The 26,316-nt window shown below is 38.0% G+C and overlaps 2 protein-coding genes across 2 annotated transcripts in view; one reads left to right on the top strand and one right to left on the bottom strand.

Annotated features, from left to right (window-relative positions):
• The window catches only part of LOC128260149 (serine/threonine-protein kinase pakA-like), a 34,686-nt gene that overhangs the window by 3,207 nt on the left and 5,163 nt on the right, over positions 1 to 26,316 (bottom strand). The window contains exon 2 of the mRNA XM_052992933.1: positions 22,286 to 23,868. Within this exon, the coding sequence (XP_052848893.1) occupies positions 22,286 to 23,843 (1,558 nt within the window). The 5' untranslated portion in view covers positions 23,844 to 23,868. The remainder of the gene's footprint in view (positions 1 to 22,285; positions 23,869 to 26,316) is intronic.
• On the top strand, positions 19,803 to 21,503 carry LOC128260156 (protein snakeskin). Its single transcript, XM_052992941.1, has 4 exons — positions 19,803 to 19,948; positions 20,018 to 20,101; positions 20,316 to 20,512; positions 20,829 to 21,503. Exons 2-4 carry the CDS (start codon positions 20,051 to 20,053, stop codon positions 21,067 to 21,069), a joined length of 489 nt encoding a protein of 162 aa, XP_052848901.1. The 5' UTR covers positions 19,803 to 19,948; positions 20,018 to 20,050; the 3' UTR covers positions 21,070 to 21,503.

Genomic DNA, 26,316 nt, shown 5'->3' with positions numbered 1-26,316 from the left:
GTCGGTTTTTTGGCAGGGGTCTTTGCCAATGACAACCCAGCAAACATCATTTCGAAAGTTCAGGGGGTCGGTTAATTTAAGTTGAGATAGGTAATGATAAGCGGTTCTGAACTATGAAACTTTTTGAGTTGGAAGGTCCCTCCAAAATATAACCTAATATATTATAAAAACTAAATTAAACTGCCATACAAGATATAAAAACCGTAAGGAGAGTACTTACTTATTAAAATAAAATAAAAATTACAAAATAAATTATAACAAGTTTAACATAGGCATAATTATCAATCGTATTGTTTACCGCGTTAAATAAAAAAAATTAATAATGCATTTAAACTGTAAAAGGCTTAAATGGTACTCGGCCAAGTAGTGATAAATAAGCAATATAAACTACCTTTTATCACCCCATAACAAGAAAGAAATGGTTTTGAATAAATTAAAATGTTAGGACTAACTCATTTTACTCTTTAACATTATTTTTCTTTACATGTTTAAAGAGTTACAAATGGTAAAGGTAATAATTAGTTCACTACTAATACCACCATAAACAGATTGTCCTGCTCGCCATTTTGCATCCAAGAAATGTATTTAAAACTGGAGCTTATTTATGTTTCATAGAAAATGTGTTTCCATTTGGCTAATGAAACGAAAAGCAAAGAGTAACCTTGCAACCTTTCAAATTAAATATATATATAATATACATGATATAATAATATATAACATTCAGATGCATTAATTAAAGTTTGTGTTTGCCAATTTCCGAACGCAATAATTAAAAAACAAATGCTCTTTGTGAACTACACAACAAATAATAACCCATTGACAAAATGCTATAGTAAAACATTCCCTAATTGATTGCCAGCCCAACATCTGGTGTGATTACGCTTGATTTAACAGGAAGTCTTATGGGAAACATTTCCGACATGGCCCGACTACAACTGGGCCACTCAGAAATGTTCAAATTTGCAAATTGAATGGACCTACTTTCGAGCGGCTTTAACCCCATTGCAATGGCCATTATAAGCGAACACTGACCAGGGCGGACTGTGGAGGGGTCCGGGGTTGTCCATAAATAACGGCAAAACAGTCAGATAAATTTGCAGGAGCTATAAACAAGCTACTCCGGCGGACTGCCGAGTCCCGCACTCCCGGCGAAATCGATTTAAATGCTCCGTTTGCGTGTTCTGTGTTCTGAGTCCGCCGCTTACCTTGAAGTCTTTATGTAATTTGTACACAGAAATAAATAAAATCACAATCGAATGGGAATGTCTCGAGCTCAATTTGATTCTTTGCAATGATAAGGTTTTTCGTATCAAAACGCTGAAGTAAAGCTGTCATAACTTAGATTAAAGCTCTAATGTTTGATACTGAAGTACATAATATTTTTCAATTATAAATATTGATAAATTATTATAGTTGTTATTAAATTAAGATTTGATACGTATTAGACATTTATGAAAAATAGGGAATCAAACGAACATATTAAATCTAGCTTTTTAAAATTCTAAAGATAAAAACAGTATTAAATTGACAATATTATTGTCCTTGATTAGTTTTCTGTTGCTTTTGAAGGCAGCATTTTTGAGATAAAAGGGTTATTTATTTTTATGAATTTCATAGTTATTTCTTTATGTGCACCGCAGACCGGCAGTCGCATTGTGTCCCTTTTTGGGCCGCCGCCTTTAAGCGAATTTCCATGCTAAATAGCCCGACACGTGGCATCTGCCGTTCTCGACATCCTCGCCCGTTTCCACCGCCTGCACCATTTTGATTGGCGTTTGATAAGCCACAAGGACGAGCCGGAGTCCTGGACACCGGAACGGAGGTGCTGCAGATAAGGACGGGCTCCAATCAGCCAACCACGACGACGTGTTTCGATGGTTTCGCCATACACGATGGTTTCACGATACACGAGAACACTATAGCATTCACTTTCCGTGTGCGATGCATTGCTTTCGAACAAACAGATTTTACGGCCACTAAAGCACGGGACAACCGCACGCAAGGATAATTACGGACTAACAGCGAACAAATATGCGAATGGGTCGCGGCTTGTATGAACGATCGATTGTGATGAATTTCCTGAAGACCGCCACCATGAGGGAAATGTTTTTTTTTCAAATGATTGCTGGTCTATTTTTGTTGGTCATCGTATTTTTGCCACAGAGTAAATCCTGGAAATTTGTTTTTACATTCTTTTACAAACACAAATTAAATTGTTAGCATAACTTAATGAATGTGGGTGTTATTGCAATGATTTCTCTACTACTTAAAACCCCAGATAAAATTTAAAACAGCAACCAAATAGTAGAAACAAACCACTTTAACAAGTACTATGCAAATACAAAATTAAATAAAAAAAAATGTAAATTATTTAAAACATTTTTTTAGTTATCAGTGCTAATTTGATAACAAACACAACAAAGTTAACTTATTGCGTTTGCAATTGTGTAAGGATAAGCTAAAAGTCTCTTTGAATTAGTAAAGCATTTGAAATATGCTTTGCAAACGTGCGACACCCGAACCAATTTTCATTCTTAAGGGGTCAGTGCGAACCAATTTCCATTTTGAATAGGAACGTGTCCTGCACACTCATCGTTTTACAGTTGTGATTCAAATAAAAGTACTGCATCGAACTATCCTTTCATTATGTTATGGTTTTACATAATATTTTGTTAGCCACTTCTTTGTTTAGTTTTTGCAAATTCTGTAATGAGTAGTATTATGATGTATGTTTTATAAGAACACCACTTTTTTGTAATTTTTAACATGATAAATATTTTAAATATTTTTTAAATACAAAAATATTTTTGAAAATAGATTAAAATTGCTTAAAGGCCGGTTGTTACATTAATTTCCTAGATAACTGTAAACAATTTCAGTGGCCACTAATACACCTCGTTTAAGCATTCTGTTGGCACAGATTTCGGAACATGTCTTAGGCAAATTTGAACGACCCCTCCGACAAGCTTGCAATCTTGACCTCGACTGTATGTGCTAACACCTATGTGCCGTGCGGAGAGTTCATTGCATACGTACGTATACATAAACATGTGGGTTCTTGTATGCCCCGAAGGAGTATAGTTGCAGTTGTTTGCCTAATACATTGTTGCAAAGCAAATCAACACAAATTTTCGAAGGATACGTGTACCGACTTTGTTGCTGGCTGATGTCTGCCCCGTGTCAGTGGAGCATGCAACTTAACAGGCCACACCCACCGCCCACTGGCAAGAAGCCATCGCCCACCACCCGCCGCCCACAAAAGACTAGCTGACATGCAAACACATAAACGCCATTTCGCCTCCAGTTTGCCACCGAAATGGCAATGACATCGCCCAGCACGAGCCCAAGATGGCAGAATGTTTCAGTTTTGAGTCGACTTTTTCATTCGTGTGCGGAGTGCTTTAATATGTTACCTTCCAACCTGCCGTCTTCCGATGACGATGGCCAGTCAAACGGATCCGGGCCAGATACGTCAAATTAATTTCATATCAAGCCAACCGGACCGAACCCTATTTTGGCGAAGAGTGGCAGTTTTTGTTGCGGATAAAAAATGGTAAATTGCAATACAGCCAAAAACAGCGTGAAACGTTCAACTTTTAAATCACCTTTTTTTTGTTAATAAGTTATTGGTCCCCTGTCAGTATAGGGACAAAGAATTTTTAAAAAAATCAGCACAGTAGAAAATGTAGTCATTTAACTTTATCAAACGAACACATATTTTATAAAGCCTGCTTAATTATTTTAGTCTGAAGAATTCGCGATCGATTTCTAAAAGAGTTTTTCAACGATGCTACCAATTTGACAGCTAAAAAAAACAGACATCATCTGTTATCGCAGTGTCGACAGCCAGGGGATATATATGTACAAACAAATAGAAACCGATCAAAGAAATTTATTCCAGACATTGATGAAAAATTTGGGTTTAACGGAAAAAGTCTAAATTGGGCAGGAGCTGACAACTCGAACATTCCAAGTCAGGGTGAGTCAGTCAGTCGGTAGTAACTGTCCACGAACAGAGCGAGCTGGATTCACATTTGACACGTACACACTGCTCGTATGTGACAGCTCGAAAACTCGGCCTGGCTTAGGACACATTTAGTTTTCGCCAGGTTTGACAGCCGAAATGGCCCAAAAAGCGGGGACAGCGGGCTTAATGAATTATGTGCGAACTCAAAGTTTCGCCAACTGCCCCACAAATCAAATGGTTTCAGCATAAATTTGTGTAGATCGCACCTGTGTAACATGCACGAGGTTTTCCTAAGGGTTGAACTTTTACTGGAAGAAAATCAGGCCCATCGTTGCTTGGAAATCACGTTGAATAGAGCCCTGCAGTTCCCAGAAAGTGTTGCTAATTATTTGGCAAAGTAGTGGGTTGTTAAAGGCCTTGAAGATTGAATTTACACTTCACATGGCATTTCACATTCTGTATTTATTGAACCAATATTTGAAATGGTAATATTGAGCTTTAAAATTAATTATAAGGCTGTTTGCAAATATAAGATGTCACTGTCAAGCTGAAAAATATTCAGGTTGATTTAGTTTTTGATTTAGTTTAGACCTTTTTATATTAATTGTTGTTTTGTCTTTAATAAGAAAAACACAAGTGTAATCTTAGAAAGACAAACCTTTGCCATTTTGCTATTTTTCTTTAGTTTCTTTTCTTAATAAATAATATTTAAACAAGCTTAAGAGCAGTTGACGTTTTTATAATTCTTCAATAGCTATATTTGTGTTTCTTAAAAAACTCTAGCGTTTTTAAAGTGGAGTTTAAACCTGACTCAAGTAATAGCAATGTTTAAATATATTTTTAGAGCAACCGTGTTTCCAACAACACTCTTTTTTTCTAATAAATGTTATTTAACAAGTTTATAACTCCAATGTAGTCAAAGGTAACGAACCAACCACTTGCCACTACATTAGCTGGCTTTTATATTGGTCTCAACTTTTTGCCAGAAAGTTCCTTCTATGAGGCAACCAAGAAATCTTTAGAGCAGTTTTAATGAGGTCCTCTTCCTTATACACAGTCACTGACTTTTTACACATCGATTATTGATCCGTGCCAGTTTGGCGCGCAGTCCTTTTGCAACTTCTTACGTCATTTGGGAAATACTCGGCAACTGGTTCGCTGTGGTTGGCTTGGGGCCACTTTTTCCCCATTTTCCCCCCCAGTTTTCAGCACTTTCCCCGACCGCGCAGGATGTGTCATCATTAGGGCTCGTCGTGCATACCCCTTGGCCCGCCACTTGCGGCCATTCGCCGCCTTTTTGGCCAGGCCAATACACAAATCGATCGCTGTGGTTTCTTTCATTAAGTATATTTCGCGCGTTGCCCCCGCCGCTGGTTTGTGTTCTCGCCAGGCGTTATTATTGTAATAAAAATTTACGTAAATCGTGCCCGAACATTGCCCCCAAACGCGGAGGCTCCAACTCACCGCCGACACATTTGCTCACGCACTCTCGTGTTGGCTCGTCCTTCGACGAAAAGTTTCCTTTGTTTGCCAATTTTTATGAGCAGGCCACGCTTCCGCCAGCTGAAACCCGCCCATTGGCAACCGCTGCCCACTCTAACATTAAACCACCCACCCATCCAGGTGGTGCGGTCAAATTCTTGGCCATCTTCTTCTTCTGGCCAACGACACCTGCAGACTAATTAATGGCAAATGCCAGCCACCTCAATTTCACATACAATACATACATATATGACCCCGCACACCTGTGCTTTATGTGTATGCGATTGCACTGGAGAAAATTTGGTTTGTTTTAAAAACATTTTCTTTTTTCATTTCTTATTTTAATTCTTGCGAAAAGGAAATTAATCTTGATATTTCAAATAAAAGAGATGCATATTTTATAGACTACTGAGTTGAGTTATTCACTAATGATTAAAAAAGAGGTTTTATATTATGACTTTATTTTCTTTTTAATGTAAATACAAAAGTTCAACCATTTGGTCTAAAAATATACCACTGCTTTTGGATAGATCTGTAAATTATGTTACAAATGTCTTAAACAATAAAATACATTTTGTAAATATGTAAAATGAATTCCAAAGTAATAATTTTTTAAGCATACAAGATTTACGGATTAAGTAGCTAAGAGCTATCTAATTTGTTATAATTTTTGTAAAATTTGTTAAACATATTCTAATGCAGTAAACTGAACAACATCAGAAGTACTGTAGACTAGTATAATACAAATTTTTTATTGAATTTGGAACATCATGCTTGACTTTTTTTCAGTGCATGCATAAAGCGTTATGAAATCCCGTAGTTGCCTATTTGAGCCGCTTATGTACCTTAGTGGGCAACGTTTGTGTCGCTAATGGCATCAAAGGATAGCCCATTCCCGCAATGATATGCCGCAAGTATGGCATCCAAAGTGATTCGATTAGGCCCAGCTATCAATTAAATGTCTCTGGCACTTTGCATTTGACGGGGCGTAGTAAAAACTTTATCAAATTATCGAGCTGGTAGTTATGTTCGAGAACGTGTAGTCAAAGTGATGAAAACTGGAGTGACACTTCACGTTACGTTGATTAAGCACTTACAATTATGACAACTGCTGGTGAGGGGAATTGAGGATGGCATTATGTGAGTCGAGTGAGTGTGTACAAGGCACACACTCACATCCTCGCGGAGACAAACATGTTTGAGTTTCGTCTTTTGGGTACTTGAAAGCATTTGGAAAGTTTTAATGACATTCCCGCTTATTATTTTCTAGGGCTTCGCCGCCAAGTGTTTTGCTGCCTTAATCAATGGCAGACAATTGTCCCCGCAGTGGCTGTAATTAACAGATGACAAAGGAAGCGCTCCCCCAGCAGGGCTATCCTTGAAATTACCACACCCTGCCTTATTAATACACACATATGTGTTGTGTATGTTGACCAAGGGGGAAAGCTCGATGACACTTGCGAATATTATTTATTCAGGCAAATTGCTGCTTACGAGCGTTTCATTCGCCACCACTTTACATTCGATTTCCATTATGCCATTTGTTGCTCGAAAAGCTTTGTCAGCCTGATTTGGTTTCCGTTTCCCGTCCGAGGACGAGAACCAAGAACCCAAAGCAGTTAATACACACATACACTTCTCGACAATGCCGCCTTTGTTGGTCATTTTGGGCCTACAAGAGGCCAGGACGTCCCCTCAAGTGCCGGCAATTATTTACAACAATCCGAGAATGGCTCTCTGAAAGGATCAAAAGTGGAGGTCATATAAGCCCACGCCTTTGAAATATATGCCATCGATATACACTCGTGAAAAAACCTAATGGTCTTTGGGTTAAGGTTCTAGCTTCCTATCAAATCAAGTTATTGTGTAACAAAAAACCCGCTTCTCTATGGGATGTTAATTTTTTTAACGACAAATCTTAAAAGGATATGAAATACCAAAAAAATTAAACAAGTCGTAAAACAATTTGACAATTGCCTGTACCTAAAAAGTTCAGTCATAAAAGTTCAAATGATTAAGAAGTAAACATTTAATTGTTTAACTTGAAGCACATTGAGAAATCGTATTATTAAAGAAGATAATTGCTTTACTTTTTTAGATGTAATAAAATTGTGAAATGCTTTTTCAAAACCTTAACCTTAAAAATTTTTTTAAATTTGAAATCTAATTTTTCATAATTACACAAAAATATTTGTTTATGTATTACACACTGTGTGTGATAAAATTATTTATTAAAATAAATTTTTAAATCATGAATAGTAAGGTTTTGAATTACTACGATTAATATCGTATATTTCTCTGACATAAAAACCAAGAAATTAGTTTACTGAATCTATAACAATTAAACAGCAGATATAGAAAAGAAAAAAAATGTTTGGACTTTCATAACAAGATTTGAAACTCTCTTATGAAAAGTGAAGGCTATTGCAGTAACATTTTTAATTTCAGTGTACTGTGCGTGTCAGTCTGGGCTCTTGCGAAATAGTTCTAGGGATTTTCTCCGTATTTTCGGAATCGATGGCCAGCATCGCCGCTGTATGGCTTGTTGGCGACGTTTCATTAAGCGAGCGGAAAATGACGCATGCTTGGCTCATTCGGGCACGCTCCGCTTCACAGGACATTTGCGGTTATCCTTTATTGTCTGAGTGGCAAGTGGCAAGTGGCAACTGAGAACTGGCGGCGTGGCAATCTGGCGATGCGGCAATGGGACCTCGGAGATGCGCCACTCTTTGAGTTTCCGTTTCAAAGCAAACAATTTCATCCGCAACCAATCTTACGGCGCACAGGGCAGAACAAAGCGAGGAAAAGTGCTTGAGGTCCATTTGCTAAATAAATTTGATAAACAAGAAGCGCCCCTCGGCACACATATAGAAATGCACTTGAAAAAATTTTACATTTCAGGATAAATACTATTGAATAAACTTTTATTTTTCAGTAGAAAATTGTTTGAATTTCTTTAAATATTTATCAAGCATAAAAGTACTACAAAATGCCACAGCTCTGTTAAAAGCATTATGAACTCTTAGTGAACTGATAATTGGCACATAAAAAACTTAAGAACAAATTTGGCATCAAATCGGAGAAACCTTATAAAATCCGAAATAAATTAAGACTTCGGTGACAACAGCATGAAATGATTCCATCTTTTTTCCGAGTGATGACCCCCTGCAAAGTGGCTGCCTTGTATCTCCACTGACCCCAATTGGCAACAAAGTTGGGTGTCGCAGTTCCCCGGGCGCTGGCGGAACTTTAACTTTCAATCTGCTGAAAACACGGAACCAGAAAGCAAACCAAAGACATGCTCAGCGGGCAGACATTTCAGACTTTGCATCCGCTTTTGCAAACGCTCGGCGTTTATAAATTTTTGACGCTATTACCCGCTTGTTGATCCACATCATGCTAATTAGCCTTAACTTTTTGACGTCACAGTTGTCAGGGCTAAAGATAATGCCTCCTACCCCCCCACCCCCTTGGACATTATCGGGTTTCGGGTTTTTGAAAATGAAAATTGAGGGGCGAACGTAATTTATACGCCATTTCAAAAATGAAATATCGAACGACGTCAGCGGGGATTTGGACTTTGGAGGGTGCTCCACATGTCTACCATGACAGCATTAATTCTCTCCTTAACGTTCGCTTTTCAGCTTGCCAAAGTTTTTCGTAAAAGTTTTCTTTGAAGAATTCCATTTGAAAAATGGTCTTAATGCGATAAATTAGACAAACCAAATTTCATTTAACTTTAACAAATTTTTCTTGGATTTTCATAAAGTTTAATTAGTTTGTTAATGAAAACATACACCTATGTCATTCAGTTTATTTTTCAGAAGTACAAAGTTGTGATTCACAGTTGGAGAGAACTGACTAGTCAAAACCAAATAAAAAGTATTAAAAACATTTGAAATTACATTTGTTTCAACAAATCTGTAAGAATTTACTTAAATGAGTCAAGCTGAAAAATACAACTAAAATTTCCAGTCTACATAGTGTTTGCTACACTTAATTGAATTTGGTTTCGAAGTGAATTACTATTTTGCTTAAATAATACTGTTTCGCAATTTATAAAATTTAATTAGTTTTTCGGATTTATCCAGTCATGGACAGAAGTCTGCTGTCCGAGAGAGAGGCTCTTGCGGAAATCCACAGACTGCCGCCAGCTATGCAGCACCGGCAGGCGACACCGCACAATCAGTGACCATTGTCCAGTCCAGACCAGTCCAGACCAGTCCAGACCAGTCCGGGCCGCACCCCTCTCACCTGGCGGGAGTCCTGCGGAGGCCGAGTGAGCCTGCATCGCCGGACGCCGCGCCCAGGACACAAATCAAATTAAGAACCGACGGACCGGACCACACCGAAAAAACACCACTTACTGAGAGAAAACATGGTCAAAAATTGGTTAGCAATTTTACAAATTTGTCTGATATCAAATGGATATTTGTAAATTTTCAACTAGTAATATCTTTCCCCTTTCAGTCAATATACTAATAAACGTTTATCCGTATAGAAGAGAAATTAAATCTGATATAGAAATGTGGTCTAATCTTGGTAAATTTAGGAAAATTAATCACATTCAATAGGGCCGTCTTAAATGTATTACTAGTATTATGACGACGTCTTACTGATTTTAAATACGTTTCCATTTGATAAGATAAAATCGGAATTATCAAAACATAATCTTTTTGTAGGTTATTTTATTTTTGTAGTAGCTGCAAAGATATATAAACTTCTTTTCTTGCTTTTAACTTTAAATATAATAATAAAAAAATATTTTTAATTTGACAAAGAAAGTGGCTTGCTTTAGAATATTTATTAAATGTTTATTAACGCAAACAAAAATTGAGTACTTAAGCACGAAAAATTAAATTTTTAAGCTATTAATGAGTGAACTATGCGGACATCCGGACAGGTTTTATTTGCATACATTTAAGTTAAATTCTTATAGTTAACTTAATTGCATTTTTCAGTGTTGTCAAAACGATATACATTTGAGGTAACTAAATCCAACTAGTATTGTATTGATTTATTCTCAGTGCATCGAACCAAACCAAACCGGACCGGCAGTAATTACGTGAGAGTGGTGGGCGGTGGGTGGCAGGTGGGAGGTGGGAGGTTGGTGGCGAGTGACGGCCACCCACCAATAGTGCATAAATCACTTCGCATTCAGCGAACACGAAATCTATGCCCCTGACGCGCCCATCGAGGGCCGACTGGTGATTTATATTGATTAAAACTAGATTTCAATTCCAGCCGAAGCCGCCATTATAAATGAAAGATAATCGTCAAGTTTTCCCCCGAATGCGATGAGACAAAAATAAATGAAACGTGGCAATAGACTGAATGACTTTCAGTTAGCGTAAGCAGTCGTTCATCATTAAATGTGTTCGTATTTTTTCCTGCAGCCTAATACCTGATTGACTTTAAAAAACTGGGTATCCATTGATTAATATGCTCATTTCCGTAGAATTGAATATACAATTTTCTAGTTTTCTTGATTTTGAATTCTTGTAACTATAACTAAAATGTATATCTTTGCTGGACATATTATTAAAAAGGATTTAATTATTTATAGAAGCAATTATGCAAAGTTATAGTTCCTTTTAAAACGAATTTAACAAGTTGATATAGTGTTTGTTGATTTTCCTAGTATCAATTCAGCCAAATGTAATTGGTTTATATTTAGAAAGCTCGCTTGAAATTAAATGTAATACGACTGCATTGCACTTTTCTGCGCACTCGTCAACAGAATAATAGTGAGCAATCAAAGTTCCCGGGAAATCCCTCCTGATGCTTGTTTGTAATTCAACCAGCCAAGAGTTTTCCACTTGCCAATGTCCCATGTTTGGCGATGAGTGCTGTTGGCTTGCGGTCCCCGTCCGTTCATCCCTCCATTCGTCCGTCCGTCTCTATTTTCCGACTCCGGTTCTGGGTCTGGATTCGTATCCGGATCCGGCTGTGTGTGGGCTTCGTGCGGTTCGTTTTGTGGATTTGTTTTCGGTTTAATTAATTTTAAAATGGACTTCTACCTTGGCGCTAATTGCACTGACTTTGATTTATGTGTTCAGATAATGACCAAATTGGTTTTCTGGGCAGCCACTTGGCCACCCCACCCCCCCAACGCCCACCTGTCGTTGTCTGTTTGGGTCCCTGCGAAGGATGTGGCACGCTGGGCCAGGAGCATTCCGGCGAGATTAATTCAAGAAATAGCTCTGAAATGGCTTTGCTCCAGACAGCAGAAGGGGCCCTCTGTTGGGAGCCAACTTAGGGATTTCATTGCCTCTTTAAATCAATAGTGGCGAAGGTTGCATTGCAAAAAACCTATTTCTTCTTTAAAATTTCTAGCTATGAGCCTTTAAATCGACAATTGTACCTACTTTAAGGGGGGACCTTAAAATTGTTCAACTTGCAATCGTTAATGAAAGTATTTATTTTTAGTTTTATATTTTTGTCTTGCACTAATAAAAAGAACGCATTTTATTTCATTTGAAGAAAATACATGCCGCGCACAGCAATTTATCAAAATAAGTTTAGCTCCTTATCTAAAATTCGACTTGTGATATTGCTGAAATATATTTAATGCCAATTTATTTCTACTGTAATTCCGCTTTCACATTTCTGAGTTCTTGAATTGAAGCTCATAAACTTTTGACACGTTAAATTTAAGTTTGTTTTTAGCCGCGCACGCAGAAAACTTCAGGTGCCACGTACGTGGAAATTGAAAGTCTCAGCAGAAGATAAAAATGTACAAGATAAGAAGACAAAAATAGACGAAACTTCATCCGGAGCTTGTTGGAGAAAATTCACTCAAGAATATGTGGTGGGAACTTAAAGCAACACTTTTTTAACTTAATTAAACACAAGTATTATGAACAAATTAAATTTTAACTCATATTTCTACAAAGTCAACGGTTCAGTCAAAAGTGTTCTTTATTTTGCAGAAATACGGGTGCATTCATTAAAGTTTTCTAAGGCCCTGAACTCTGGATATTTGTTTTTCTGGCCAAAAGGAAGGGAAAAGCAATAATTTTCCCTAAAGAGGCCGAAAAGAAAATGCTCAAAGGCGACAGGCTTCCGTTGCAAACTTTGCATCGAGTTTTCTCTGTTATCTTAAGAGGAAATTTGGGCTCGTAAATAAGCAGATAATTTGTCAAGGTCTTAAAACTTACATTTGCAAACTTAAGGCATCATTGCGAAGATAAAATCGTTCAATTACCTGAAACGAAAAAAATTTTAACATGAGTAAAGAACGCTGATTATGTGAAATTAAAATTAATGATCAGTCATTAGGTAATTGTTCGTAAGAGCATATAAATATCAGCATAATTATGTCTAATTAAATTTAAGCAATCAAATATTAAATCAAATGCTTGGGAAAACAAACATTACAAATATATAATGCTATAATTTATTGGCTGTCAAATGCCCAAAAAAAAAAAAAAAGCTTTTTATAAAGTAACATTATCCTAGCCTAGCCTTAAAACGCTATAGATTTAAGGTGTCACATGTTTGTCAAAATGGCTAGGGATCCTTCCCCATTCCTGTTTACACAAATTCCTGTTGTGTTTTGTTTATGAAAAATTCCCGACAACAACCCAAAAGTATGCGGCAATAATTTTCACATTAAAATTGATTTATGACGCTCCAAGGCACCACGCACAAACAAACCATACTCCATAGACAATATACCAAATATTCAGCAGCCGACGCATTCGACAAATCTTGGAGCTATTTGTGTTGGCCCCCACATCCGGCGAGCAGGCAGCGGATGACCAAACAAACCAAGGAATGGAATTGGCTTGCAGCCTTAGCCAGAGCTGGCAGCCATAAATCATTTTCCGTGGCCATTTCTTCTTCTGGCAACGCGGAGGATTTCTCAAGCAGGAGCTCAGTTCCTTCCCGTTCCCACCTGACTTTGCACCTTTTTTTTTTTTTTTTGGGCCTGGACGTCACGAGTGCCTAGCACGAACGTCATCGGAGACCAGTCCCAGTTTCTACACTTAAAAGAATTACATTTCATGTCCCCTTCTTGACCTCTGGTAGATGCCAAACTAGGGTTACGCATTTAAGAATTAAGATTAAAAATACCTTCGTTTCCTCACAGCACTAAACACTAAAGGTACGTTTTATTGTTTAGGAACCAAATCCTTATCAAAGATTCTTTTGAATTATGCTAAACATGTGCAAATAAGATATAGTATTAGGTTCCATTCCAAATTACTTTAAAATTTGTATTCAAATGGTACAGTATTAAAATATAATTTCAACTGTCCTTATTTGAAATATATTAACCATAGTTACCCAAAAATATATATAGAAAAACTACGTTAATCTTCCATTGTGTTTAATACCAAAATATTCCGTATTTTATTCCTAAAACAAAACCTTAATTTTTCCAAGTGCACGAACGTCCAGCACGGCTCTCGCCCATAAACGAAATTTATTAGCATTTAAATGTTTCAGCGGCGAACGGGAAGCGCACATATGGGCTGGCTGACTAGGTAATGAATATTACAGCAGGGGAGGATGAGGAGCAGCAGCATCGATGCCGTGGCCTGGCCGAGAAGTATGTTGCATAAGCCAAAATTAGTTTATGCATATTTGAAGGCTCCGAAGAGGGCCAAAAAAGATGCCTGCCCAATGGCAGGAGGCATGGCCGCCCACCCGCTTTTGTGTTTCCAATAAAGAAAACGCTCCGCCATGATTACGTTTATCTAGATCTTCTTATGCCCGAAAGTATGTTAAGCATTACAAATTCACAAATCTCTGTCGCACAGAAATAAATGCCGAGAGCAGTTCCTTGTGGAGGCAAACATTAATCCACAGCTTTGAGGAGATATAATGGTAGACGGAATTTAATACCTACAAGGCACGGAAGAATTTAAGATTTTAAATTCACATAAGTACAAAAGCTTCGACTATTAGGAAACAAGACCAATTTTAACAGTTTTTTATACATATTTTTTTGATTGAACGCCTTGCTTGCATTTATTTAAGTTGTAAACATGTTGTTTTTTCTTTTTAAATCGTTACTCGGTTCGTTCCTTACAAGGAGGATTTATTTATTTATTTTACGATGTGATTAAGTCAAAAATTGATAATAACTAAGAGCAGTAACTTATATGAAAGTAAACAAAAGCCAAATAACAATTAAATTTAAACAAAAAGCTGTAATAATTTCAATATTATCACAGACTCACATAAAGTTTCATTTGTAAGAAATAATCACTACAAATGCTCGAAACGATTCAATTACCATATGCTTATAGCAAGCCCATTTACTAAATGGTTCAACTGTTTAAATGTGAACGAAATGCAGTCCATAACATTCATTAAGAATGAAAGCCATTGAAATAAATGCTTTCATTGAATTTTTATGGCCACAATTCCACCACCTTCACTCTTCTCTTGGTCATTAAAATAGAATGCAAGTTGTTCTGCGAAAAGATAACACATTTCCGTGTCGGAATGTAAACAAATAAATTCGTTGTTTCTATAAAAGTCAGACAGTTTAAGCCGAATAAGCATTTGACAATTTACGCTCTTTTCTATCTATCTATCTATCTATCTATGACCTTTTAAAGTCATCCAAACAAACGTCAGAATCAAGGACAACATTCGAATGGCTTCAAACAAGGATAAGTGACATATCTATTGGTATCTTACAGTGCGATTCAGAATTAAAAGCCGCATTTCGATAAAAAACAATTTAACACCAATTAAAACACATTGCGTATATCTAAAATTTCCTTTAAGACCTTGTTATCTCTAACTCTTGCAGTTTTGTAAATAAGGTAGTTTGAATTTTAAGAATGAAATGATTTCCTACACACGGAAAACAAATTTTTTTGGTGCGCCTGCCAGATATATTAAGAAAAGCATTACCCTTTAAATTAACTAAGTCATTTTTAGGGTATTGTTTTCCTTAATATATATGAAAGGTTCATAAGGCCATGTACAGAAAAAGGAAAACTTTCCTAAAACTAATTTTTTTCCTGAATGCATTAAAAATTTTGAACCGACAACACTGTCTTATAATTGAAATAAAATTTAAATAATAAACAAAGTTGTTACAATTTGAAGTGGTTTAAATTTATTCAGCCCAAAGACTATCCTAACTAAAAGAACCACAATAAAGCAAGACCTGATCTCCTTAGTTGGGAAATGGTTTACTGCTTAGCAACACATTTAGAAGTGCGGGTTTTGCGATTAATCCCACACTTTATGCAAATTTTGCTGCGTCTAGTGGCACTCAGTGTCGAAACGCACTGTATGCTAAAAATCGAGTTGGTAACGAATCCTATTTTTGCAGACAAACAACGATAGTATGTAGGAGCTCTTGTTTACCGTGGGTGCATCCAGCAAAGCGGGTATACATATTTCGATTGATTTGTTATTGAACGAGGAGGCTTTACTTTATTTAGTCATGTAACTCTTGATGCCTTTTTTACTCTGTTTTTTTTTTTTTGTATCCTATCCTCGGAATTACGGCACTAACAAAACACAGAACGGTTCGAAAGCGTTCAAAATCGCGATGACAGCGCGGCAAAAATTGCGAACGCGACCGAACTTTTGATGTCAAAGGTCGGAGGTCGGCGGTCCGCTTTGGGTCATCCGCACTGTGGGACGGCTGCCGACGAACTGAGGCGACTGCGAAGACATCCGCTCGTTTAAAGGACCCCGAAGGCAGCAGAGAAGCCTGCCACACACTCGCCTGATAAGGATAACGACACGAAGATGGGGTTCGGCAGTCGGTCTGGTTAAACAAGGCACCCATCTACCCGCTCCCACTCACAGGTCTATGACTGTACTGGCACAGTTGAGGTTGAAAGAATAGAACCAAAGCCACAAATTTATAGTCCCTGATATTTTAACATTTTTCAAATGTCATGGCGATGATTTTTGTTACTTCTAGAAGTAAAATTTAAACTTGAAATCTGTAATGTAATCTCTTTTTCCGCCCATTTTGAAGAGAATTGTAACCCATTCGAAAGAATAATTTAAATTTAAATTTAATAAAAGAAATAATGTACTAGTCTAACAAAATTATTACATCTTTACTGAATTAAATATACCAAAAAAACCATTTTAAATTCTGAAAAGTAACAAACCATTTTTTCATTACTCAATTCTCTAAAACGTATGAAAATACTAAAAAAACATATCCGAATCTAAATTGTTTTGGAAAGATCGCATTTCCAATGTCATTTTATACTTTTGTATCAGAAAATTTTTATTTTGTTTACCGCCGCTGTGGGATTGTATGTCTATAATTCTATGAATATGAATGCAAGCGTTGAGCAAATGTCATAAAATGATGGCCAAATACATTTTCGTCAATTTCAAAGTTGACAGTAAATAGCGGGGTTGAATATATTGTTTGTTCAAAAACACATTTCAATTAATTGAAAGTCGACCGACTTGCTAAATACATAACTCGTAAATCTCTTCAAGTTTTCAGTGGTGCAGCACATGAGTTTACCGCTATTTTTAAAGTGGCGAAAACTTTTTATTTGCGATAGTGTGTGTTCTTTGAACTCGAGTGATAAGCATCTCACCCACACTCTTTACTCTCACTTTTCACTCTCTCTTTTTCTCTTTATCTCGCTCTTCGGAAGAGAGAAAGATTCGTGCGCACGCTCAAAAGCGCAAAGGTAAACAAACGGAACTTTCATTCATAAAATAGCAACAACGCAGCCGGCGAAAGAAGAAGAGGCGAAATCAAATAATAATCAAAACAAAATCGAAAAGCTCTGCTGCCATTTGCTTATCTACAATTTTCTGAGTCACTTCTCGAATGTCTGCCAATTAATTTAAGTCCGCCCACAGAGAGCGGTTCGACAATCTCATTACCAAATCGCTGTCACACCTCATTGACGCCAGGTAGTCCAAATATGGCAGGTAAGTGCTCCAAAAGGTGTGCAAATAATCATACGTAACTTACAGATGTGTTCGCGAGTATCTGTTAAATACTCTCGTCTTGAGATACAGTTTACATAGCTGTAATGTTCTGCAATGTTAAGTGACGCTCTCAAAGTGTGATTGGTACAACACCCGCTCGAAAGAACGGTTTAGTTGGAGAACTACCAAATTGGCTATTTTTTAGCAAACTCTGGGTATGTTGCGGGTAGTTTTTTAGCAGACTCTTTTCTATTTCATTGATAATTAATAATTAATATTTTGGCTGTATTTGTTACCATTACCTATTATTTTATGTCAGAAGTTGTGAGCTTGAAAGTGAAACTTGCAACCGTACATTTTTTTTTATTACCCAAATTATTATTTAAATTATTATATTAACGGGAAACTCGTGAATTACTAGTTTAAAATGTTCGGAAGCTTATAAAAGCTTTTACAAATATATTTTGTAAAACCTAAATATTTTATTGAAATGCAAGTGACCCTTGGAATTGTAATTTGAGTATATAAGCCAATATAAGTAATGTAATGTATGTCTCATCACTTTTAATAATGTTTAGTTTACGCCAATTGGCACACAAAAGCTGGTAGCTATATAGTCAACTCTCACTTCTATCTCGCTCTATTCCCCATAAACGGAGAGAGAGGGCTCCAAATAAGAGCTGCACTTGTGTTGGTGGCAGTTGCATGCCGGTTTTTGTTGTTCTGCCGCAACTCTCTGCTCTTTTCTCTCTACCAAATGATTCATCGGCAGCGAACGCAGAGGAGACAAATTCCAAAATTAAAGACTTTTTTTGGTACTCCGTGGAGATTCGATACGAGAAACGGGAAGAATTGAAAGGGGATCGGCTACAAAGAATCCTAAAGAAAGAACACTGCAACCTCTGGCCTTGATTTGGAAGAAATTCCTTACTTTTTCAGGCCCCAAGGCAATTTGCATTGGAAATGCAATGCAAAGCTATATCTGGATACTGGATACTTAAATATGCACTCACAGGTTTCTTTATTCCCTATTAAACATTTAATTTCTGACTCTAATCTTATCATCTTTTGGATTTGGTCAAGCCATTACAATCAACATAAAAATACATAACTTTTGATGCTTATTAATCACTTTTAAACAGAGTAGTGCCAAAATAAACATATGAAAAACATTATTAACTTTATTGTTTTCAAAAAGCCGAATATATGAAAATAACCTTGATATATTTAAGAGATTGGTTTGTAATTTAGCTTTTAAAAGGCTTTCCATTTAGTTAAACGAGCAAAAATTAAAAAAATTAAATTAAAAAATAAAAAAAACCTAAATTATACTTGTTTATATATAGTACTCGTGGATCTGTGTGTATACTTGCTACTCAATGACAGGTCGTAAAAAAACCTCTTGGCGAGGTGTGATGTCATATTTTTGTTTCATGTTCCCAACTTATGATTTATACATGTAAAATGTAATGGTGCTTATAAATATAAAACAGAATGTACAAGGTGCAAAGTGTGCAGTACATTTTTTTCGAAAAACAACAACAAAAAGAAAAAACAATTAATGTTTAAAGTTTTACAAAATATATTTAACTACATTGCAATTTCAAATATTTAATGTTGAACAACTAAATTTAAAAACAAGAAAAGTTAGCTTAACATGTGTTAGTATACGATCGAACGATAATGTGCTCGTAAAATATTTTTAAATAATTCATAAAAACCACCCATTCATTCACAGCTTGCAAAAAGCAATTACTCCCCGTTTTACTATAATAAGTAGTTATATGGGGTCCCACATGCCAACCGCAAACGAGGTTTCACTCTCGGCAATTGTCGCTATCATTTAGCATTGTGATGTTCCAATTGATTCGAAATCTTGAACATGGGCCACACAGCTATGATTATTGTGCTAGGGTTGAGTTAATTGAAATGCAGATTAGTTCCAGTGACTTGGGTGTGAGACTTTTCAATCAGTGGCGAGGAGAATGCATATAATCAAAGTGGGCTATCGATCATCGAAATGCGACAAGGTCAGTGGATTTTCAAGGTTTTGGGGATGCATTACAAGCATTAAGGGGGAATCGTCGTTATCGGGGGGAATGCCAGGCCAATGGCTCACCCCAAAGTATTTCAAAAATCCACTGGTGACGAAAGAAAAACTGTTTCCGGCCTCTCGATAGCCCCAAGCTTTGTTTTCCACTTTTGTGGCTTTGTGGCCGCCATGAATAATGTTTAATAATGCTGCGAGAACCAGCAAATCGGAGCACCTGATATCGCGATGTAAGGCGACGAACCACGATAAGATACGCGGGTGGGGCTCACTGGCGCATGCGCATCTAGGTTTTTTTTTTACCGCCCCCGGGGGAACCGTCAACAAATTAGTAACCCATTTCGAATAGCACCTGTTATCGTATCGTCGAATGCCTTATCTTATCGCTGACCGTGTATGCTCAGATTGCAAAAGCTACAAAATTCTTGGCTACAATACAGCGCCTATGCGAGCAACAGGTTGCCTTTCAGTGATATTTTCAGTTTAGTCGTCGAACGACAACGATACGAACACGAATCATTTGTTGTAGTTTCCGCGTGAAAATTACAGAAAAGATTGTGAGTGCCCACTGATTAAGAGGCTTTTTTATAGGTTAATGTAAACTAAAGTGTGTCCACTAATTCCAGCCAAACGAAAACAAAATCAGCGTCTAGTGCAAAATGGTGTCCGTGGAGACGATCGGTTCTATATTCATCAAGGCCCTGAAGCTGGTAAGTTTTGGGTTTTATTTTACCAACTCCCTTCACGAATTGAGCAACAGCCTGTGTAGTCGCAATAACTTGGCTGATAAGCGCGCGTTTTATCAGTCCTGGCGTATTAGCAATGTTACTCATACGCCGTGGTGTACGGCGAGGCGTGGCTGGAATGTGATTCACTCGCGGAATACATGACCTCATTGCTCTCCTGCGTCCCATTTTTCTGCAGATCATCAACCTGGTTATCATCTTCCTGTACCGTTGGGGCGATGGCGGCGAATTCCTGGGCATCGGCGGCACTTGGAACTTGAACGAGGAGAAGAGCGCCGATGCGGAAATCGTAGCCTCGGGAGTGATGGTTGGATTTTTGATTTACACTGGATGCCACACGATTGCCTTCGCATTTGGCACCACCAAGCATAAGGGGTAAGTGAATGGAGCATTGAGAAATCATCAGAGTAAAGCATAGCAAGCCAAGGGTTATCACATTTGCCCATGGCCACTTCTAGCCAAAACGTAATGGAATTTGCTTAGGGGCTCTTCAGAACACATATCTTCTCATAGTCACAATAAAAGTAGCTTTAAATACTGCCACATATAAATCAGTCACAACAAGTTTTGAAAGTTGTGTCATTAAGCAACCCTATAAATATTCTACAATTCAACTGTTAAACTTTCTAAATTTGTCTTAGGACCTCTTAAGATTTAAAACTTATTGCGATTCTGTTAATATTTTTTGCAGAGAGCTCTGTGACACCATCATGAACGTGGTTGGCTGCATCATGTGGATCGCCGTGGGTGGAGTGGCCCTGCACTACTGGAAGGGTTATATGTCCGACGAGGGATTCCTGTACGTAAACTCGGAGCGCCAAGTGGGCATTGCCATGGGATCGCTGTGCGTCATCGAGGGCGCACTGTATCTGCTGGATACCGTTTTGGCCTGCATACACTATTCGAAGGGCGACACCGACTACCCGCAGTAAAAGTGGAGCAACGGGGCAAACAATCGCAATCGCCGAATAACCACATCCACATATTTCTTTATACTTAGATCGATTTAAGAACAAATTAGTTTTTATACGCAATCAAATGAAGTTCGCAAGGGTCAATTGTCGCTCTACTATACACTAACTGTTTCATTACTTTCACTATTAACGTCCAAATTTCGGCAAATACAAATAGTTAAGACTTCGCCATCAATACAAGCTTTTTTGTGCATTCGGGAAATACTTGTGAAATTTGACATATATACAAAAAACACTACCTAACAGATTAAAATAATATATTTTTGTTTTCTTTAAGCTAAATTTTTAAACTAAAATATTACGGAAAACTGCTGTTTTACTGATATTCAAATATTGTCAAGCCAGTCGTTTTGCATTTCTAATGATAGTAAAAAATATTTATTTACTATAAACATTTTAATCTCTTTAAATGTTAAACTGAGAGTGGGTGCAAACAGATAGGCAAACAGTATAAATTGAGAAACTTGGTTAGTGGTTTTTTTTTGTAGGTTTGATGAATTTAAGTCTGAGCTTTGTTTGTTCGTTGTTATTTTTATAAATGATTTAAACAGTCAGTTAAACCTTTTCAATTTTACATTTTCTTAGATCATTGACAAGCTTTTTAAGATTGCAACCTTTGCCAAGCTATAATAATAGATACCTTTCACAAGAATGAAATTTCCTTTTAAAGAAGTTTATTATGGCAACTATTGGTGTTGTTGAAGAACTGGTGCATACAACAGTTAAACTGGGCAGCTACACACAACCTACGTAGAAATGCAAATATTACACTCACTTATGCGATTAAAAAAAGTCCATGAGCTGTTGAACCAAAACGATGACGCTTTAAGACGAATTTCCTCTATGAACCACATGGAACTTCCGGAGTATATTGAAGGGGTTCAACGAAACAGTTGAACATTCTGAGAAAAACCCTACATTTATCGGTAAGCCATGGCCAGAAGTCATATAATATTGAGTCATATATTATTGATTCGATGTAAGAGTTTTATAAGTGCAATGATAAGAGCACCAAACAAACAAAAGGTTCTAAGCTAAGTCACTTTTAGTCTTCAGTAATTGTAGGGTTCTTTAAATCAATCCTTAGAAGATATAGGGAGTGTATCGAAATTTAATCTGATAGGTAAATATAAAAACAACTTCTTTTTTGACTAAGAAAAGCGTTTGAACTCACCTGTTTTATTGGATTCCCTCGCCCGTCCACGGCATCCCGCTCCTGCTGCCGCATGCTTCCACTCCGGCCAACGCGTTTCGAACACAAGGCGCACCGTCGCGCCACCGATCCATCCTCCAGATTCAGGGCATCGAACAGGACCGCCTGGTCCTGGATGAATGAGTTCCGTGATCGCAGGATTCAGCAGCTCCAGTGTCCGTGAGTCCAAGCTCTCCCGATAGACATTGTGCACTCGGTCCAGATTGTGCTCGTAGTCGGTGTCCAGATTGTAGGCACTGTTCAGGCTGGCCATGCTGCTCCTGCCCTCCAGGGAGGTCTTGCTCCTGCCCTCCAAGGAGGCCTTGCTCCTCTTGCGGCGCATCACCACCGTCCTGACCGACTCGTCCAAGGAGGAGTTCAGGTGGACGGGTGTGCGAGGCGGTTCACCCAGCGGCGAGGGCGAATGCGAGTGGGCCAAGGCCGAAGGAGGCAGTGGCAGCTGGGTGGCGGTGGGCACCGGCTGCTCCGCCAAACTCATCAGCGACTGCTGCCGCTCCAGCTGCTTCTCATAGCCATTGAACTTGTCGTAGTCGATGAAGGACATGTTGGCATAGCTGACCATATTGTCGATGGCCTGCAGGGATTGCAGGGAGGCGCTCCACTTGGGATTCATCTTCTCCTTTTTCTCGGCCCCACCACCACCGCTGGTAAGTCCCGAAAAGGTGCTCTTAAAGGAAGCTATAAGCGTGTTGGATCGTCTTTTCTGGAAATTGAGCTGGGGATTGGTGGTGGGTTCCGTTTGATTGAGCGACATCAGCGAGCCCTTGCGTTGAACCTGCGACTGCACCTCCTCCAAAGGGGTCGAGGTGAAGGGCTGGGCGGATTGACGACGTGCCGGGGTCCTCACCGATCCCGTAAGTTCACTCCTTCTCAGGAGCACCGGTGAGCTGACCTGGAAATCGGCCACAGAGGTCTTTCGCGGTGAAGCCGGCGAGGTGAGATCCCCCGATTTCTCCGTTTCCTCCGATAGTTGCTCCAATTGCGGTTCGATGAAACTCCGGCGATTTGGCCGCCTCATCTGTATCATCGAACGACTACGGGTGAATATGTAAGGTGTCCGACTGGAATCTTCATCGTCATCGGTCCTCGATAGATTCTCCTTGCTGCCCGTCAAATGATTTATGAGTTTGGAGAGCTTGTTGCGCAACGAAAAGCTATTGGATCGCTCCATTTTGGGCACATTTTCGTAGCCGGGCAAAGTGGTGGCGCCCATTTTAAGACCCTGGTTCCGCTTTTCCGCGTCGTAGTGCTCCCGGAATTTCTGCGCCGTGTTAGTAGGCAACGTGCTACTTTTGCTATTATTATTCGGCACTATAATGCTATTGTTGTTATTGTTGTTGTTGATGTTAGTGTGATTATTGTTATTATTTGGCTGGGTATTCTTGGCATTCGCTGGTGATTTGACTTTATTGCCATTTGGCAACGATGGCTGCTGCTGCTTTATTTGCTGCTTTTTGTTCACCTTCTGCGCCTTTTTCTGCGTCTTTGCCGCGCTCTTTGTCTCCTTGGTGGAATACATACCGAAGCCAGCGGACTTCAAACCCCTGCAAAATATAGAAAGAGGCGTTAATAAACTGATTAAAAGTCGGGTAATTCGCGTGGTGAGCATTTATCGGGGTTCAGCTCTTTTTATTAACAACCTCAACCCAAGTCCCTACCTCGGCGATTCCCGATTGTCAATATCAATCAACTAATAAGTGTTTACGAAACATGCAAATGTGAAATACTAAATCTAAAAGAAAACTAACAGAAATTATAATTCCAAGCTTCAATGGGGCTTCACTTAATTCTATCTTTAGGGATTTCCCTCTTTCGATATCCAACACTTAGTGTAACTGTAAGAACAAAATAGCTATATCTCAGCACCAAACCCTTAATAATTTAATCTTTAAGGAAACAATTTTGTATTCCTTAACTGTCGAAAAATGTTGCCAACTGTCACAATCTTACGATTATTTGGGTCTTTATCATATATTTTTACACTTGTATTTCTGAAGAGTGTGAAGATGGGAACAACAAGTAAATGTTGTCAGATTGTATCTTTCGAGTGCTGATGCTACAATTTTGTATCGCTTTTAACAGTTTCGTTTATTAGAAAACAAATACAATTTAAGAAGGCTCGAGGTTAACTATTCTCTTGAATTTTGTTATACTTAAGTAGCAAGCTTAAAATAACTAAAATTATTAATGTATTAAAATATAAATATACAAGTAGATAACACGAACTTTTATCTGGTTAAGATCACTTCCGAATAACATATTTAAGTCATCAACACTTTTTCTGGCAAAGATCACTTTCATCTGTACTTCACATAAAAAATTTCATTCAGGCTTTGGGCTCGTAAAACTCAGAATGTCTGCGATCAATCGAATCGGACGGACATTTTTCCCATCTAAAGTGACAGTGACCTCAGCAGTATCTTAAAACGGCGGAGTACTAAACGAAAACGTTGGACAAGTGCAATCTGTCAATTTATCATCGCCAAAGGACGGCAGCGACTCGTTACATTGATAAACGCGACCCAATACAGCGAAAAAGTAAAAAAATGTTCGCATATATCAAGCGTTTGTATGGGGTACTCTATCAGAGTGTTGGGGGAGCCATTATCTCGTGTACAGTGGATTCCGCACAAGTGAGACTTTCATTAATGCTATACTCTGCAAAACCGCCCCGCTCGCTTCACAAATCAATATGCAGTTAATCAACACTCAAAACACAGTAAAAAAAGACAAGATAATGCCAAAATAATATATATTTTTTTAAAACCATTTTTTGAAATCGAAAACAGTTTAAGCCCAAATCAAACATTTAACCCGTCTTAACCCAAACTAATATCATTTTTGATCTGTTAAGTGATCCAAAATTAAAATACAAAACAAAACGGAAAATGTAGGTTTTGTTAATACTTTGGTCGAAGAACTAAAAGTAGAATAAGAGTTTAACTAAAGTTTCTCCTAATTTCGAATTTTAACTCTACCATTATTTTTATATATTGTTAAAATAATAATGCTTTTCACGGATTAATAAAAGGTATTTAAAAAACATAACAAAACGTTTTCTATGTTACCTACAGTCAGTTGTGGATCAAAGTTTTTCCAGAAATATGTAAAACATTATTTGTCTATTTTCTTTAGCCAAGTTTTCTTTAAGTGTTTATTGCTGTACATGAGCTAGTAGATACGTGGCCCATATAGCCAAAGATACACAGCAAACACTTGGAGATACTTGCAGCAGGCGTCATCAGAAGTCCATCTCGTCTATTCGACACAATTCCAATTTACGATTGACACTCGAACAACTGACATATGTGGACGGGATGAGCTAGCTGCTCCCGGAGTACTAAAGCGGGCCAGAAAGGAGGGACACAGCAGTAAAAATGGCCTAAATGTTATCGCCAGCACTTTTTATTTCCAGCAAAGCTCAAAAACAACAGTCGACAGCCAGTGCTGTGATAAGATTTCGAGCCAAAAAAAAAAGCCCAGAGAAGCGCACTTGTCTGAGTTCCCGTCGGTTGGCTGTGCGATTTTGGTCGGGTTTGCCGACTGTTTTGGTTCCGTTTTTCCAATGGCCGTACGTATCCGAGAGATTGCATTGCATGGCGCAATCTTTCGACTTGATGGAGTGAAATGGTGTCTCTGATTTGGCAGTGTAATCTGTATTTATAGTTGGATGACTTGCTGACTAGTTTCACTCTACTGCCCACTTTGAAATCAATGTCTTTGTGATCCTCCAATTATGGCGTTATCTCTTACAGATTTATTTGTGACACTTTCATATATAAAGTTCAATTGCTTTGGAAGTCTTAGGAGAACGATCTTATCAACCCTATAAAATTTATTCACTTGTACCCTTGTCTTTATCAATGTCGTTGCCACTTCAGTAGAAACTCCCGAAAGCAAGCAAAAATTTAATAATGATTCATTGCTTGTTCATTACTACACACATATGTAGTAGCCGAGGCCAATATGTTTGAGCTGAGAACTCAATTGAG

This window comes from Drosophila gunungcola (genome assembly GCF_025200985.1).
Source record: "Drosophila gunungcola strain Sukarami chromosome 3L unlocalized genomic scaffold, Dgunungcola_SK_2 000014F, whole genome shotgun sequence".
NCBI classification, from domain to species: Eukaryota; Metazoa; Arthropoda; class Insecta; order Diptera; family Drosophilidae; genus Drosophila; species Drosophila gunungcola.
This window is presented reverse-complemented; position numbering and strand designations above follow the sequence as displayed.

Excerpts from the sequence above, each read along its gene's own strand:
- LOC128260156 (XM_052992941.1), top strand. The coding sequence starts at position 20,051 with ATGGTGTCCGTGGAGACGATCGGTTCTATATTCATCAAGGCCCTGAAG. Across the intron at positions 20,102-20,315 it reads TCATCAAGGCCCTGAAGCTG|ATCATCAACCTGGTTATCAT; the intron begins GTAAGTTTTGGG and ends ATTTTTCTGCAG. Across the intron at positions 20,513-20,828 it reads GGCACCACCAAGCATAAGGG|AGAGCTCTGTGACACCATCA; the intron begins GTAAGTGAATGG and ends TATTTTTTGCAG.